The sequence below is a fragment of the Drosophila bipectinata genome, chromosome 2L (genome assembly GCF_030179905.1).
Source record: "Drosophila bipectinata strain 14024-0381.07 chromosome 2L, DbipHiC1v2, whole genome shotgun sequence".
NCBI lineage: Eukaryota > Metazoa > Arthropoda > Insecta > Diptera > Drosophilidae > Drosophila > Drosophila bipectinata.
Genome location: NC_091736.1, coordinates 20,778,757 through 20,797,215, shown reverse-complemented (window position 1 = coordinate 20,797,215; position 18,459 = coordinate 20,778,757). Strand labels below are relative to the sequence as shown.

Below are 18,459 nucleotides of genomic sequence, written 5' to 3'. Positions count from 1 at the left end.
TAAAACTAAAGCGCACACTCTGGCAGGACTTGTAGGTAAAGTTTTACAGCTGCCACCTCGACGAAGGAATTAAACTTTAAATAGAACGGTTCTGACGGTTTTAAAGAGGTCTTCCAGAAGAAGTAGTTTAGGTTTTAGAAAGAATTCTATCATTTATTGGATTGTCATCGCATTGAGGGCAAAGGAGGGAAATCACTTGAGAGCTTAAATACTTAGAGCCACCATCACAAGTCCTATCGCAAGGGCTCCTGATCAAAACTAATGAGGTCACCGGCTTGTAGAGTTTGTTTACTTTTCGGGCGGATGAATTAAAAGGATGCAGTCTAAAAGGGCTGTGGGAGGAGAACTTTGAGTATTGGCATTCCCCCACCGCCCAACCACCGAATTCAATGAATTTCAGAGTTCCTTTCCACTGGGAGCGCCGCTGGCTGTCTGCAGCTTCTGCCAGGATTATGATAATATAGCTCAAGTGCAGTTAGTCGATGTCGCTGCTGCAGTTGCACTTGCAGCTTGCAACTTGCCGCTTGCTGCTTGCGATAATCATAATAATAATAGTGGCGCTGGTGCCGCACCCCCATGTGCCACGAGTGGGTCTCGCATTTGATAATGCTGGAGATGGGCATGGGTATGGGGATGATGATAATAATAACGCGGATGATGATGCAGCATCAGCATTCGGAGTGGCAATTGAATCGGGGGCGCCGAAGAAGAAGGAGGAAGGCGCTGATGCCTCAAAATGTGGCAAGTGGGAGACAGCTATCGCGGGTAAAAACCAGCCATTAGAATTCCTCGCCGTTAAGCAGAAGTGGAAAGTTTCTGTGGCTGCCACACTGGTTGCTAAAAGTGCAATGATAATAAACTTTAAATAGTAATCGGTTTAATACCCTTTGCCCTCTGACTGCGGCCAGTGACCAGAATGGCTACTAAAAATCAATTTCTGCCCCATAAGCAGCTTAATTATAATTTTAATTGATTTCCAAAAACAGATTTTCGCGGAAAGTATATTATGTCGTGCTGGCGCAGCTGCAATGCCCAACTGCCGGCCATAAAGCATAATTTGTATTAACTAAAATTTCGCGTTTATTGGAGCGATAAAACGGGGATTTATAAAGCGAGCTATTGGCCCAAATGGTCTGTTGTTTCGGCATAAATTAACAAAAACTAATTGGACTACCTCTTCACAAAGGGGCCTCGGTTTAGTTGCATAAAAACACAGAACAAGCTGAATATTTATGGAAATCTTTAAAGAGAGCATCGTGTCAAAAGCAGCTTCCAAAATTCATAGCCGAAATTTAAATAAAACGTTTGTGTTTGCTTGTCCGAGTCACATATAAATATTTAATCCGCTCCCAGTAATCGCCAGCACTTTAAATGTATTTAAGCCAATTGATTTGCAATTTGGCTTAGTCGAGAGATGGAAGCCCAGCCAACCGGACCAAATCACCCGCACAAATAACACAATCACGCCATCCTCCCAAGCGTCCTCCTTCGGAAAAACATTCTCAGCCAATTACACATTCGATAACAATTAATTTGTGCAGTGCGCATTTTGCGTGTTTGTGCAAATAAATTAGGCCCCTCGACCGGCAGCCCTATCCCATTGAAAGTGCAAATATTTGGCGAAATGTTAAATGCCTGCCAATTAGTTATCGAGTCCAGGAGACCTCCTGGTGGCTCGCAGAAGTGAGGGTTTTAATTTATGTAAAATTAATTGAGCATTGCTAAAAGCTGGAATTCACCAAGCCCAACTGGGCCGGTCTAGTCTAGTACTTGGCCCCAACCCAGTTGCGTCTGGCACTGAGCACTGAGCAGGGCCGCCGGCTATTGTATGACACTGCGATGCGGTTGGGTCTTCCGCCAGCTTTTCACGCAGCGATTGTTTTACCAAGGCCGAGGTCTTGACTATACTTGATACCTAAACCATATGAATTATATTGACGAAACACTCTTCTCTCCCTTCCAGAACGTAAGCTTTTTGTGGGAATGCTAAACAAGAAGCTGAACGAGAACGACGTGCGCAAACTATTCGAGGTCCACGGCGCCATTGAGGAGTGCACCGTGCTGCGGGATCAGAACGGCCAGAGCAAGGGTTGTGCCTTCGTGACATTCGCCACCAAACACGCCGCCATCTCGGCCATTAAAGTGGTAAGTCGTGTCCCTTAAACGGCATTCAAACTAACTCCCACTTCACCGCTCCCTGCTATAGACGCTAAGCCAGAACAAGATCATGGAGGGCTGCACGTCCCCGCTGGTCGTCAAGTTTGCCGACACGCAGAAGGAGAAGGAGCAGAAGAAGATCCAGCAGATCCAGGCCAACCTGTGGAACCTGGCCAGCAACATTAACATCCCCCTGGGCCAGACGGCCACCAGCGTGGCCACCCCGATCCTGCCCAACCCGCCGCAGCAGCCGTCCCCAGTTCTCGGAGCCGATGCCATCACCCCGGCCTCCATCCAGCTGTTGCAGCAGTTGCAGGCCGTTGGGTTGCAGCAGCAGCTCTTGCAAGGTACGTTCTTAAAAGTATTTTTGTGAACAATCCCTAATCCCTGATCCACCCACAGCCCTTACTGGTCTGGGAGCCGCCCAACAGAGCAGTTCCGCCACGGACACCACTGCTGCCGCCGCCGCTGGACTTCTGACCCCGATGAGTGTCCAGAACCTGGCAGCCATCGCGGCCATGACGCAGCCGAATCTCACGAACGCCGCCGCAGCCGCCGCGGCCGCCACATCGCCGGGAAGTGCACAACTCACCAACACTGCCGCTCTGCTCTGTAAGTGTATTTCCCACAGTCCTGATAGTGATAAAGTTTATCCACAACACCCACAACTGGGCTAATTATCCAATTTTTGCCCATTTCCTCTCTCATGTTTTCCTGCCCGTCCCAGGACCTTCCTTCTCTCCTTTTCCTGCCAGCCTGTTGCTGGTTCTCCCTTTACTTTCTTTCCCGCTTTCTCCTTCATCGATTTGTAATTATCTGGCGCGTTGTTGTCCTGGTTATTGGCTTTAATGAGTGGCCAATGGTAGTTGGCTAATCAGAAGGCCATTTCGGCTAAATATAGCAGGGCAGAGGCCAGAAGCAGAGATTTATTAAAGGCTTCTTTGCGAAAGTGTGCCTGTTATCCGTTTCCATTAACGTTCCAAATTTAATTAATCAATAACCAATTAGGGAGGCCTTTCCCGCGCCCTAATTTGAGTTTATATTCGGCAACAGCAATGTGTCATCATCTGCTGCTCAGCCTGCCCAATTAGCCTAATTCGGCGAGCTTCAGATTATCCTTTCAAGTTTCCTGCTCCATTTTTCACAATATTCAATTAAAGTCCTTGGAAGCCTTTACCCAAGCCAAGATATTCCCATCTAATAGAAAGTTGTTTATTTTCTAACATTGCCTACCAAATCACTAAACTATGGACCATAAGCAGGCCTTCTGAGAAAGAAGGCGGTTGCTAAGCTAACAGGTGAGACTTTTCACTGATTTGCTTTGTTTTGGCTCTTAAGTTTCCTTTATAATTTCTTAAAAATTAAACACCAATTTCTTGAATTTCCTCACTTGCCGGCAGTTAGCTGTTGCTCTCATCTCGGCTCCTGCCGTTAAAGTGTGTGTGTTATTAAGTTCGATAGTTAAAGCCAACGAAGCGTCCGACGTAACGTTCACGTGCCCCGTAACGCCCGTGTTTTACGTCGTCCGCTTTACGTCACCGGTCCACAGGGAGCTGATGGCCGTAAAGTTGGAAGCCGGGAAGCCGAGAAGCTGAAAAGTCATTCTGCAGCAAGACCCCACTATTACAACGTACAGAATTACAAGCTACACTCTCTTGCGAAATTAACAACACGGAACTTATTGCGGCCCCCTCGAGAAGGGGTAGTGCTTGGAGGGGGCTGAGTGCTGAGAGCTCGATGTGGATCCAGGCAGAGGTTGCAGTTGCCCCTTCAATTGACCTCCCTACTTGGAGCCACTCCTCAGCCAGAACTCGCAGAAGAAAAAGAGGAAAAAGTATCTTTTAAAATATTTCGAGGCACAAATTGGTGGCGGGATAAAAACCCCATTGAACTTCAAGACTCCGTGACAGAAATTAAAAGGCAAAAACTGAGCGATACTGTAATAATTATGGCCTGTCACTAGAATTTAACAAAAACCACCATGCTCTGAAAGAATAACATCTAAAATCAACCGAGAGTTGACTTTCCCAGCCCAGATCTCTGGCCATCGCTGGCCGTGCTTTTTCTTTCGGTCTCGTTTCTTAAATATTTTCTTAGCAAGTTCATTCCTAGGGACTCCTAGTCTGTGGTGGTGGGGCAACCCAAAGAAAACACATGACCGAACGTAAAGGAAAATCTGCGGCTGACTTAACCAGAAAAATGCCAAAAATTAAGCGGATTCCCAGTAATTCCGTCTCTTCTCCGTCGTGGGCCATCCTGCTCCACTCGCAGCTTATCTGGTGGGGATTTCCTTGAATTTTGGCCCTTGTGCACTTGTGCGTGCTCATCGTGTGCCACTTGAACGATTTCCGGGCACTTCATTTAATGAAATATTAAAAATTCCTTGGCCCGGGAGCAGATGGACTCCGATTCGGACTCCAAGGAGATGTCCTTGTGCCCGTCTGCCTCCTTCCCCTTTAGAACTTGTGAAAAGGAAATTCGCTTCAAAGTGCAGCTGACAGCGAGGACAGCAAGGATGCGCCTATCTTTTCGTCCTTTCCTTTCTCGGGCATACCCTGTAATGTTTTACAAGAAAAGGGTTACATTTTTTTTTGGTTGCTGGACAAAGCAGGCTCTTCTTGGTTCCTGCAAGGTACTAGACAAGCCCTTATCCCCCAGTCCTTGTCCATTATTCCTGTAACCATTTCTTTGAAAGGAAACCCACAGAAAAAACTTTTCGCTGGTCGTATTCATAAACAAAACTACAAAATCGTTTTCCGAGTTGCCACAAGTAACAAAACTTTGTGCAATGACTGTTGTTGGTTTTCCTGCCTCAAATAAAATGGACAAACAAATAGAGCTCTCCACCACGGCCTTTGTACGTGGGATTTTTCTGCGGTCCCCTCCGAAAATTGTTTATGGAGAGCGTATCGAAAGTATAGCCTCTGGTGGATGAATAAAAAAACTAATTGCTGGGAGGTCAGGGATACCAATTGGCAAGGATAACAAAGGGAGGATGAGAATATCCTGAGAAATTGTTTCCAGCTTTGGGACTTCATTGAGAAACAGGCTACATTATGTTTTTTAGGGCCTATCTAAATAAAAAGCGAAAGGCTGAAACACTATTGCCGGGCTCTTATTTTGCATCCTAAGCTCCAGGATCTTCTTCCGGAAGTACTCTTCCGTAGAACTCAAACGCATCCAATTCACAAAGTTTGCGAAGCTCATTCCTCGCCTTTTTTTTCGAGTTTTGAAGAGGGAATGGAAAACAAAAAACAAAAACCCAGCTCAGCCAAGAGCAACAAACGAAAATCTTAATCAAAGTTTTGTTCAAGTGCAGTAAACTATATAGTTGGTAGTACCGACTCCGACTCCGGGCCCTTGCCCTCCCCCAAATAGGTTTAGGGTCTCAACACGTTCTCAACTTGTGCTTTGTGTTGCTAGCCACTCCTCCCTGGCAGACTCTCCATTACGTTTGTTTGTACGCTTTTTCCTTTTTTGCACTTCAAAATCAACGCCAAGAATAACACAGTTGCAGCGAAAAGTCTCTGCCTGCAAGTGGCAAATAGCTCGGAGAAGACTGTACAATTTTGCACTCGAACTCGAGGAGAAGAAATTTCCAGCAGCGAACTAAAAACTTGTAAATACAAAACAGACAACATCCGGGCCAGAAATAGTTTTAGGCTATTTTTTCGACTTCTTACTCCTTCCTGGCTCTGTTGACTGTTTCTCCAATTGGCCGTTGTTGTCTTGCTGCCGGCCAGGCACTCATGTGGATTATTATTGGCCAACTTGGTTAGCCAGATCCTATTTCGGAAACTCTCTGATGAGTGAACAACCCCCTCGGCCGTCCAGCATATTGTTCGGTCATTTATTTGCCAAACTTGGAACAATTAAAACAATTTCCAATGCGAATATGTTTGAAACTTTGTTAGCTCTTGCACTTTTTGGAGCTCTTCTTAAATACATTTTTGTTTCTTTGAAGTTCACCCTCAAATTTCCATTTAGAGCCTCTCATATTTATGATAATATTGGCGATTCGACTTCACACTGGCTCGATTTGCTATTATACCAATTTTGTTTATTGAAATCATCAGGGGTCGCACTGATATTCGACCGCATTGCTAAAATTTGGGGCCCACACAGACACAATGGTTTGCAAAACTCATTAATAACAGCGATCGTGGCCCAGGGGCAACCAGGGGCGGACAGGGCAGATTGCAAACCGCAAAATTGCATTGCATGACGGCCAATAGCGAAACACGCAAAACAACTAAATAACAAACAGGCGTCAAATTACACAAAACCCGAAACCAGAACACTACCAGCACACACCACACCCGTGGCAGCCGCACACCCGACTAGTAGGGAGACAAATTAATTTTAGATTGGCTGCTGCCGGTGTACTTGATGGGGTGGCCAGTGGCCGGTGGAGAGTGGAAAGTGGCTGCGGAAAATAATCAAATGTCGCTCGGCACTGCGCGCACCAAATTCGATGATTAATTACGTCGGACGAAACAAAAACCAACTAAATAATAATTATAAACTGCAAGCCGGGGTGGATACCGCGATAAACTACACAGTTTTATAAAACTTGGCTTAGAGGTTTTTCAAAAATATATTTGTTTTCCTTCAATACATCTATTATTCTTCGTATTGTTTTACACTATTTGAATATTTTTAACAAGTTATTTACTAATACCTTCTCTCGTTCATCCATCTAGGGTCTGATCCAAATCCCTTAGCATCGGCGTACATGTCGACAGCCACTGGCCTACCCCAATTCGGAAGTGCCAGCGCATTGTCCACTTCCCCGTTGGCGAGCGTTGCACTGAGTGCCGCGGCGGCTGCAGCTGCTGGCAAGCAGATCGAGGGTGAGTGCAGCCAATATATCCTTTAACCATAAATTATTCTTGTTACTTTGTGTTTTTAACTAATTAAAATAAGTTAAAACAATTCAGCCGGAGCAAGTAGTGTAATGTCACCTTTCGATGCAACTAGTCGTATACGCAATTTATGATATTGAATATTACGTATACGACCAGTTATCCAATTTTGTAAAGTAATTGTTTATCTAAAAAGAAACATTTTTCATTTGAATACATGACAGGATAATTAGGTGTATGACAGGTTGGTTATTTTCACCGATGTCGAGTCTTTTGGAATTTTCTTCTAAAATATAGAAATAATGCTGTTATTTGTTAAATATTTTTATTTATTTAACAAAGTTAAAAGTTATTAAGAGTTTTGAGGTTTTCATTATTTCTTTAAATAAGACTCTTAATACATTATATTAATTTAATTATATTTATAATATTATTTAACTAACAACATTGTTTTTTTTATGTGCACAAAAGTTTTCGTATATAATCACAATGGAATTAAATGATAAAGGGGACTGGTGTGGGTCGGAATGGAATAGAGATGTCTAGCTGTCTGACACTTTGATAAATGTAACAATATGCCCGAATGAATCCTGCAGTGGCTCTCTGTCTGATTCCAAATTGGGGAAATTCGTTCGACCGCGCTTATTTTAGAAACTTGTAATAAGGATGTAAAGTAGCAAGCACCAATACCCTTATGAAGGATAGTTTAGTTTTAAAGGAAAATTGATCAAAGATGTATTCACTAGGATAATGCTAAGCCTCTTTTGACTAAAATTTAATTAATTTCAATCAGGATTAAACTTCTAGAATCTAAATCTTCTAGAAGAGAGTATGAAATGGTCGGCATTTTCTACTGCCGTTTAATATTATATTTGTTTCCGCTGCTGATGCTGCACCACATGCATTAACCCGCTCGCTCATTGCTGTCAGCGTCATTCGTTCGTGATGTGGTTTTTTTTTCGTCCTGTTTTTCTGCTGTCTGTTGGCTTGTCCTGCATTATCCTGCAGGCGCCCCATCCGCCCTGTCCTATGCGCCCCTACCATTTGTCACGGACACTTTGTGAGTGTTCCGTCTAATCTACTTAGTTTTAGTTCTGTCATTGTTCTCGTTGCTGCAGCTCCTCTGGGGAAAGGGGCTTATTTTCATATGAAAAATCATCCATCAGATGCTGTGCAGTTGGGCAGGACCGCAGCCGGAAATTTAGTTGAGCATTTTCATAACTCTCAGAACGGCTTAGGCACTCGAGGATATTCCTATGCGCTTCCAATCCTCCACAAATCAAAACGCCCGACATCTTAACCAGCTCCGAAGAATTTCAATCATCCGGGCGTACTCGCAGGCACACACGTGGTACGCCCCTCTAATCCGCAATCGAATGTCTTCTGCTGACACAAATCCTTCAATGCCATAAGCACAAGCCAAGAAGCAAATGCCCAGGAGAGTCGGAGCAAAAATCAATAAGATCAATCATCTTGTATACTTCACTCTACCGCCCGCCCCACCCTGAGAACGCTAAGGAGAATTTATGGGGAGCGTTTTGGCGGGGCTTAAATTTTTATCAGCTCCTGACACAGTGTAAATATTACACACACTTGACACACAATTCCATTAGTCAGACGTCGCTGTCAATATCGGGAAATATGGCAACTGGGCATTACTTTTCCCTCTCACTGTGCTATGCTATATGGAAGTATGCTTTGGCACACATAACATTAAAGTTTCAGTGGAAAGTATTCGAAGATGTGGGCGAGAGCCGGGGCGGAGGTCGAGAATGCAACGGAAAATGTTTTGGCATTGCACTTTTTGCTATATTTCCGGTTACATAACCAAACATCCTTTTTTGAGTGGATAGTGGCTGGGGGGAGTTGCATGAGCCAGGAAAGTGCAGTCAGAAAAATGCCAACTCTTTGAGGGAAATGTGTTTTATTTTTGTGTTACTTTCCCCTTTTTCTGGTCGTATTGTAAAATGTATATAGTGATTTTTTACCGAAATTCTGTATTAAATATTATAGTTTCTCCAACTGTATGCTGGCCACCATATAGTGAGATATATTTTCACAGTTGACTGACTCGCTCGCCCTCTCCACTCCCCCAAATCTTCGTCTCCACTGGCTTTGCCCTTTCGTCCTTTTGGGCGACTCCTTGTTTGCTCTGCTGACTCATGACGTCGCCGAAATTCCCTCCTGACCAACTGCAGCAACAACCGTCGGGGCGAGGATTGTGTGGATTGTGGAAGCACAACAAATTGCTCCTGCTAGCCGAAATGCGAAATGCGAGCTGCCATGTTTCGCCTCGCTTGGCTGGCTTGTGAAAAACTATCATAGATGACTTGGAGTTGCTCGAATGGAAGTCGTCTTGGAGGTTTAGTTGGGGGAGCTGAGCTAAGCTCTATATAATTATTGAATGAGATAAAGGCAGGATATCAGAGGGTAAGCTGTAATAGAATAGTGTGTAATTGACTCTGCATTGGGCTTTCTGACTTGAATCATTTCAAAATATTTAACTGGGGAGATAAACTAACTTTCTAATAAAAACGAGCATCTAATATGAAGAGATAAGCAGCGACCATCTCATGGCAGATAAACTCCCAACATGTGAAATTTGTCAAAGGCCAACAAGCCTTCCAGTCAGGAAGAGGCTATATAGCTATGGTACAAGCTATATAGCCGAAAGGAGGCTTAAACGAAAAAAGGGGCAGGAAACAACTTATAAGCATGTATAGTAGTCGGGACCAGACGAGTTCAGCAAAATTAAGCAGGAAACCAAAGCGAAGGCAGCAAAATAAAATAAATATAAAATGCCATATTTCAGAAATATAAAAATCAGAGGCTGCCCAAGAGCTCTATGCAGTAAATAAAACGCTTTAAAGGATGGCGGAGCAAGGAGGCAGGACAACAAATATGACAGTGACAGACGACGGGGGGGCCACTCCGCTTCTGGCAGAAGCGGCTGGTAACCCTAAGGCGGCAGCGGTCGCCTCTCCTTCCGGCTGCAGCCGGATTAAAGTCATATGCATAAGCCGGAAGTCGGAATATAAAATAAGTGTGTGCTGTGGGTGCCCTCGACAAGGAGGTAGGGATAGTGGGAAGTCGAAAGATTTGCGACTTATGCTTTGGTAGGTCCTGGGTGCAGTTGCACAGGGAACGTGGAAGCTGAAATCCGCTTGCAAGCGAGTGACTATAAGGGGGCACAGGACTAGCACTCCAAAAAAATGTTTAAAATATGCCAAGCCTTTTTTTTTGCTGAAAACTAGATTTTATTCATTTATCTGGTAGGGGAGTGCGTCTTTCAATTAAACTAAAACTAAGATACTTCTTGCAGTTCCTGCTACTGAAATTTTTCTGCAACTGCATGCACATATAGAGGTCGCATTAAAATCAATAAAGGCAACTCGGATATATGTATATGCAACCCCAACTGGAACTGTAGCTTATGTGCCATAGATTCCATTTGTCTTCCTCTCCACTGCCTGGCTCCCGGCCGTGCCCTTGAGAGAGATAGGAAAATAAAAGATGCGACGGGCAAGAAAATGGCAAAATATCGCTGGAGCCTTTACTCTGAGTAAGGAAGATATGCAGCGCCTCCTTCGCCTACTCCTGCAGAGTGCATCAAAAGCAAACAGGCTGGGCGACATTTTCAGGGTGGATGGCGAATCCTTGCTCGGCGGAAAAGGAAAATGCAATATAGGAAATCGTTTTTCGCACACACAAATATTCCCGTCCACGATTCAGGAGGTTTTTCTTTTTTTTCGAGTTTTGAAAAACAAAGCAGGAAGTTTATTCGCTGGGTCGATGTGAGGAGATGGGTCGTTGGCGGATTCAAAGGAGTTCCTGGTTAGCGAAATGTGCGAGAAATTTTTTACGGTTGACAGCCAAGTGAATTTGGCAAAATAAAAATAAGTAACTTTCTAACAAATTCCTGCATGGATTCCCGCTGCCTTTCTTTTAAATATATGGAAAACAACCTATGGTCTTAAGGATCTTATAGAAAGTCCTAAGAATTTAAAGAGGGCCAATGATGTGGTAAGGCGGGGGCCTTTTAATTTCTTCAAGTAATTTCTTGGAATCTTTGAGGGCCTTTCATTTGTAACGTTGGCAACCCACCCTGCTCCTCCGATATTTGTTCTTTCATCTAATTATATGTCGTGTCGAGTCACACGTGTCGCTTGTTAGTCGCGTAATTCAATAGCCTCAAGCATTTTTAATTGGACTTTTTCCATCGCTATTTTGTTACTCTCAGAAGGCCTAAATTAATTGATAGGTGTGCAGAATTACACAGCAACAAGTGCACCAGCAGGAGCACCAGCCGAGGAGCCGAGCCGGTTGCCAGCCATGAGTCAATTAATATTAAAATCCTGCCAACGTCAACAGCTTGTGGCCGCCAGCGGTGCCAGAACTTGATAATAATGACGATGACGATGGCGACACGCCTCTGGCACTAAGGGCTTCTTCGCCTTTCAATTTTGCTCCATTTTGTAATCGCATCAGAGTCGAGCAATCTGTCAGCAGTCGGTCGTCCTCCGGGGTAGAATCCGAAAGGGGCCTACACGACGAGGCCTATGGCAAGTCGTATATCAAGGTGATCAATAGCAGGGCTCCTGGCAAAGGATGATTAAGTTGGCTGGGTAGGGAGTGGGCGGTCTGCTGACACGAGTGTAGTGCTCTCTGATTACCCAGTATGTGGGGATTTTGGCTAAGAACTACGTTATGCTCTTTAAAGTTTAACCAATGAATTAAATATTAGTTGAAGGTAACAATAATTTTAAATTATGTTTATTAAGAGTTCTATCTTTAAATATCTCTTTCCATATAAAAGAAATTAGTTGATGGTGGGGACCTGTTTGTTTTACCCTTACCCGTTTTTGTCTGATAAAATTGAAAGACCGCAAAGAGTCTGGTGTCATTTGGAGCGTTTTGGGGTCATTAAAAAGCATCCCGAAAGTGAAAACGCGACTGCTGACGCAGCGTTTACGCCACACGTTCGCGCTCCCTTGTTCGGTGTGTTTGCCTTCGCCGTCTATGAGGATTTCGGCTGCTGGAGGGTCGGGTTACTGCTGACTGCTGTCTGCTCATTGCCACTGACGTTGACAGTAATTTCCACGAAAAGTGCAACCGCAGCAGGAGGCGCGAACCACGTTAATACGCGTGTGACAAGGACAGAGCGACAGGGATGGCACTCGAAAAAGGGCTAAGAACTCGATAATGACCAAAATGATGATGATAATGCTGCAGAGCATAATGACGGTGATGTCAGCAGAGTCGGCACGTGCTACTAAACAAAATGTTACTCCCACACACGTAGCCCAGAGGAGCCAGCAGAGTGGGTCGCATCGTTTCCGCTTCCGTTTTGGCAATCAGCTGCTGTTACTGGTTCGGGGCGTTCCAGCCCGTATAATTTTGGGCTTTGTCTGACTTATCTTTAGTCTCTATTCAGCGATTAGGGGCTGGAAAATGGGGTAATACAAATTGAAGAGTTAGAGCAAGTTAATTAATTTCTAGAAATAGCAGGTGGGACAGAATTATTACTACGTACAGGGGGTAAATGTGTCTAAAAACTGAAATCAATACCCCTATCACTAAAATAATTATATACATAGAAAGATTCGAAAGATAGTGATATAAGTGATTTATCAACAATATTTAATTTTTCTTTTTTCATTATTTTTTCCAGGACCCGAGGGCTGCAATCTATTCATTTACCATCTGCCGCAGGAGTTTACGGACACGGACCTGGCCTCCACTTTCCTGCCCTTCGGCAACGTGATCTCCGCCAAGGTCTTCATTGACAAGCAGACCAGCTTGTCCAAGTGCTTTGGCTTCGTCTCGTTCGACAACCCTGACTCGGCCCAGGTGGCCATCAAGGCGATGAACGGGTTCCAGGTGGGCACCAAGCGCCTGAAGGTGCAGCTGAAGAAGCCCAAGGACGCCTCCAAGCCGTACTGATTGTGCGCCCAAGCATACTGGCCGCCCTACGATCGGCATCGAGCGGAAGCGAGGGGAGTTCGGAAATTTGTGAAATATGGAGTAGTCAATGAATGAAGAGTTGCCGTGTAGAGCGCGCGCGTTGCAAGAGTGGGTGAGGATGCAAATGCCAACGTTGTACGTATCATAAAGTCAAAGATCAAAGCAAAAATCAAACTGCAACAAAAAAAGACATGAAACCCGTGCCAAAAAGACATTACTGCTTATGATTTAGCACTTTATATGTTGAATTAAAAATACAAAAAAAAATACTAAAAAAAAAACAAACGAAAATCAAACAAAAAAAAAAACGAAGAATACAAAACTCTTAGATCATAGTTTAGTTTACTTTCTGTTGAAGTTCCCTTACATGCGATCTTTTACGACCTGTTTTATAATTTTAAACTGTCGTACAAGGTGGTAGACCCATTACATTTTTTATTAAATATTTTGTACACATTTTCATGACTCATAAACGAAAGCAAGAATAAAAATATAAAACATGCAAAGATCTGTTCAAGTGTTAGCTATAAGTTTTTGATATCTGATTACTTTTATATGCACTCTCTGTTCGATTTGTTCATATCTCATGTTGCAAGTCACAATGAAGTTCATAAACCAAAAATATGTACTTGGTATATATTCTAGCCTTAGTTACAAGTTACTCGTTTTGTTCAATGGATTATCTCTCACTATAAACAGCCGCAAGCGCTAAGCATAATTAGTTTTAGTTTATTGATTTGTTAACTCCCAAACCTAACACATTTTTTATTTGTACTGAAAAGGAAATGTTTTTGTTACACACCCATTAGAGCACCACACTATTATAAAACTTATATTTTAATGAATGAACCAAATTACATGCTTTTATTTGTTAAATATGCTATTGTAAACACGCATAAAACGAAATCAAATGAAATCAGCAAAAGGAATATGTTGTTATTATTTATTTTGAAGCCTTCATGAAGTTTATTATTTAGTTTTTTATTTCTAACCTCAGTTTGTAAGAACCTGGTATAGAACCACATATGATTTATCGCTATGTAAACTTTTTGTTTAACTCTCTGTCGTTGCACACTTTGAAGTACCCTAGTGCATAGTGTATCTTACAATGTTTTGTAGAGTATCATATACACACGTGTAAACACACCATACAACAATTGCATACATATCTAAATAAAGTTTTGTTCTCTGTTTAAATTGCACAAATCTTACACTTTTCGCTTTTTTGTTCACAAAATTCTAGGTAATTCTTGTTTTATGTTTATTATTTCTAATTTTCAGTTAAAAACGTGGTTGGCCATAAGACACAGCTATTACACTTTGGTATCCATTTAAAATATCAATCAATACTAAGAAATATTTTTGTATTCCTTAGATGCCATGTTAACGTAAGCTTGAGTTATACCAGTTTTATTTTTGGAGAGATGAAGTCCAAGTGGTAGTTGCTGCAAGCAAGTTGAAAGGTGAGTCTACTCTTATAAGCCTTATACTTTTTAAGTTTTAACATCGTTCAATCTCGTATCGTTCCAGTTGTATGCAATCCGTTCAGACAGCCTGCCGAGGTCCGAACCTTGTAAATATTATGCGCTTGAGTCTCGAAAACTTTGATGAAATTAGCCTATCCAATTGCTGTCGCATATAAATTTGAAGAACTGTAAATTTTAATACGCTGCACAACATAAAAATTCAAAATTGTAAAAACTCATTCCGCAATGATGTTGTACGATAGCCAATGAGAGCCATTTTATATGCTTGTAAAGCAAAATAATTTTAATGAAGTAAATTTATAGAAAATAAACAAAAATTAAATCAATTGGGTTGCAGCTTCCACTTGTTTTCCCCGCCATATGTAGCTATTGTTTGTTTAACGAAAGCATTGACAAATCAGACTAGAAAGCGTTGAATTAGGTTTGCTTTAACTATGTTTTAAATTATACGCGGGCTATTATTGAGTTGTAGATGACACTCTAGATGTGGCTTTAACGATTTGAAAACGATTTCGCATTCGTCTTAGGCTTAAGTATATCTATTGTTCTGTGTGTAAGTAATGTGTAATTCCTAGCGGATAAGTGTAATATTTTAGAGAAGCAAAGCAAGGCTGTGTGTTCTGGCTAGACGTTAAGTGATTTCAATAGTAGATGCAGTTCGATACCAGATCAGAATGCACATAGTAGATGGGAGAGCCCGAGAATAATTGCTGAGACAGTACCAGCAAGAACGTACTTATTGTGATAAACCCAGTTAAGTAATGAATTGTGTGTGTAATTTTAAGAGTACTACACCCATAAACACGTACCGCATATGTATATCAGCATCTAAACAGAAACAGTAAATCAATAAAAGGTGTCATGATTTTTATAAAACTAAGGTCCCCCTCATTTTTACTCTGCAATTTCACAGAAACTGATGTTTGGTAATTTATCAAAAACGTCTTGGGCCACAATCTTTGCGAGGAAAAGTAAAAAACCAACGGCAACATACAAACTGTGAACTGAGAAAGAAAAGCAAGAAAGCGAGCAACTACGGAAAAGTTCAACAATAAACGAAATATTTTGCTAAACTTGCGATTTGCATATGAGAAACTTTATGCCAATTGTAGACCTGCCAGTGGATGCCGAGGGGCGTTGTGTCGGGGATCCGGAGCAGAGGCCCAAGGGCGCTGAAGTCTGGTGCGATGCTGAGACGAGGAATGAGGATGCAGATGGGCCTGCAGGACGTGTAAACAAATTTACCAACTACGTGACGCAGCGAGTTCGTTTGGGCTTCTTCCCTTAGCATCACCCTCACCCGCATCCCTACCACTCTCAAACGTTGCATAATCCAAATCCAAGTCTTAACGCAAGATTTATTTCCATTTAAATCATGCGTGGAAAAGTTTTGCTCAGCTCCTGTCGACAGCAAATGCCAAGAAGTACCAGGGACAGGAGTGCTTACACGGCAATAATTTTGTCTTGGCATATTCAAATATTTTGGCATTTGATTAAGCTGGAAAGTTTCTGGCATTCCTCGCGGGAAACTTTCCAAAGATAAACCGACTTGAAAATAAGAATGTGTACGCTTATTAAAGGAGTCGAGTACAAAGCTAAATTTTCGGAATTTAATAATTTTTGTAAAGCCCTTTAAACTTCTCCTTAGAAGCCATGTACATCGTGTATGAGTCAGCCTCCGGTTAGCGATTTGCCAACGTCAGATGGGATCTATTGTCATGCTCCAGTGACCAAATCGCTATTTAGCCCACTAAATTTGAGCGGCATCACCCAAAAGCGTTGCAGCCACGAGTCCTGGGAGTGGCGAAGCATGTTCTATGGGCTGTGTTCCAATCTAGACGTGAACATGAACATGGACGCAAACATTCGGGGGATGTATGGCCATTGCTGGGGGAAACCGAGGGAGATTAGCAAAGTTTGTAATTACGTTGGTAATTGATTAGGTTCGAACAACAAACTGCTAATAAGATTATTGCAGTTGAGAACAAACCGAGCTGAAAAAACAAAAACCCAGGCCCACAAGCATCACGACCCGACCCCCGCCCCTGTCAGTCGTCAAATTATCCCGCAACTAAAGTATCCCGGGCTGGGAGGAGGCTAGTGGCGGGAAACCCGAAATTGAAGCGATTTGTGGCACAAGTTCTGCATGCACTGGAAAAATTAATGCTTAATTTTATCATTTTAAAGATAAAGACTAAGAAACTAAAGACAGACTAAAGACACTTCTTTCTGATTTAATTAAAAATTTAATTGTTCTGATAATTTCCCTTTTTTTGAGTGCTTTTGGAAGCATCCTTTTGGAGAATCCGCTTCTCCCATCCGTTGTTTGTTTGCACAATTTGCACAATGGGGGCGGAATGGGACGGGGAGGCGTGGCCGGGACACAGTAAGCTCACGCAAGCCGGAAGAACAACAATCGACCGCCGAAATAACAATGGATTTGGCGCGTTTTCCCGTTTCTGGCATTGGGCGTATTGTTAATGGCATTGCACGCACATCGATGGGATCCCCAAAATCGAGACGAAGAACATGGGGATAATGGGGGAAGGGTTGGGGATGGTGCAGCAGTGCCACAAACGCACCCCTCCCTACACACACAAAGCAAACAGTTTAGCGGAGCTGCAATTTGGCCAAACAATCTGTGGCCAGAAGGAAAGCAAGTCAGATAATAGTCCGAAAGGTGAGGAGAATACAACGATGTATGCAAAAAATAGGGTCATTCTCAGGATGTTGGCGATTAATATGGATTTTTCATTCGAATAGTATCTTCCCGTATCTGGTATCTTTTAATTTGGGCTCCCTAGCTTGCAGATTCGCTGACAAGACAAATGCCCGCCTGGGAAACTTGAACGGCCTGTTTATCACTGCCACCCCATATCACTGTGGCACTGCCATTGTGCCACGTCACCGCAACCGATCGGCCTTCCAGCACCGGCCTCAACTTCATGGGCAGCGACAACAGCTGATTAAAATCCTTGGCAGTCCGTTTCCTGTTCGCAACGCATCCTGCCCGTCATCGTCATCGATCACACTCCAAATAGAACCAGAATTGCACTCACAAGCCAGTACCTTACACTGAGCCAGGACTAGGACTAGGAGGATTTGCGCTTTTGTCAGGCAGAGTTCCTTTCAGAGATCCTTCTCCATGGTTTTCCAGCAGCTGGGCGGACTTTCGCTCAGTGTACCCAGTAAAGTGAATTCGATTTTGAAGGAGAAACCGAAACCCGCCTGGGAATCGCTGCAATTTTGCACGTGAACACGCTCAGCGCTCGATGTCGTTCACTAGCTTCTCTCCCCTCCGAACCTAGCCCTCTCCACACATCCGTATCACTTCCAGTTCACTTGACAGATATGGCTGGGGCGGAGGCGGGGGGCGTGGCCAAACGCCTTTACCGATTCGCTTCTTCTGCCGTTTCTGCTCTGAAATGCTTTGGCAGAGACATGAACGGATGGCTTTTGGATGGGAAGAGTAGTGCACCAGGGAGACAGGAGGGGGTGGCTCAGGCGGAGTAGGGGCTAGGAGTGCAATTGTTATTTTTCTGGATGCTAGTGGGCTGTCGGGGTCGGGCGAAGGGTCATGTCGGCGAAGGTAAAAAATCTCAGCAACTAACCTAGTTTTGCGCTTTTCATGCCACAGCTCCCTCTTGATACAGCCAACTATTTTCGTGTGTGTGCGGCTTTTATGACAGGCACCACCCTCCCCCATCATCTATGTGTGGGTGGTTGGGCGGTGCAAGTGTTACTATTGTGTGTGGCGGTGGGAATTTGAAATCCGTAACTTGTGGGATATTGCATATTGATTTGGCAAATGTGCCGGGGAGTTGCTGTCGGGAGTTGCCTGCCACAAATGAACAGCGTGGATCTCGGCCTAATCCTCCTGACGTTTGTATTAAATCGTGTTCACTTGAGCGTGGCCACATACCATAACTACTGATTCATGACCGGAGATTTATTACACTTGACGACATAACTTTCAAAAAAATCGT

General features: G+C 43.4%; 1 protein-coding gene across 4 annotated transcripts in view; it reads left to right on the top strand.

Moving 5' to 3' along the window:
* Positions 1-14,799, top strand: part of bru1 (bruno 1) — a 96,899-nt gene extending 82,100 nt beyond the window's left edge. For 2 of the 4 annotated variants that reach the window (XM_017244295.3, XM_017244298.3), the window contains 7 exons: positions 1,964-2,145; positions 2,207-2,504; positions 2,560-2,769; positions 6,861-7,010; positions 12,694-13,121; positions 14,362-14,449; positions 14,517-14,799. In XM_017244295.3, coding sequence (XP_017099784.2) covers positions 1,964-2,145; positions 2,207-2,504; positions 2,560-2,769; positions 6,861-7,010; positions 12,694-12,965 — 1,112 coding nt within the window. In that variant the 3' untranslated portion in view covers positions 12,966-13,121; positions 14,362-14,449; positions 14,517-14,799. Of the gene's footprint in view, positions 1-1,963; positions 2,146-2,206; positions 2,505-2,559; positions 2,770-6,860; positions 7,011-12,693; positions 13,122-14,267; positions 14,450-14,516 lie in introns of all 4 variants that reach the window. The other 2 variants (XM_070277388.1, XM_070277387.1) reach the window with 2 other exon arrangements.
* Positions 14,800-18,459: the final 3,660 nt, after the last annotated feature.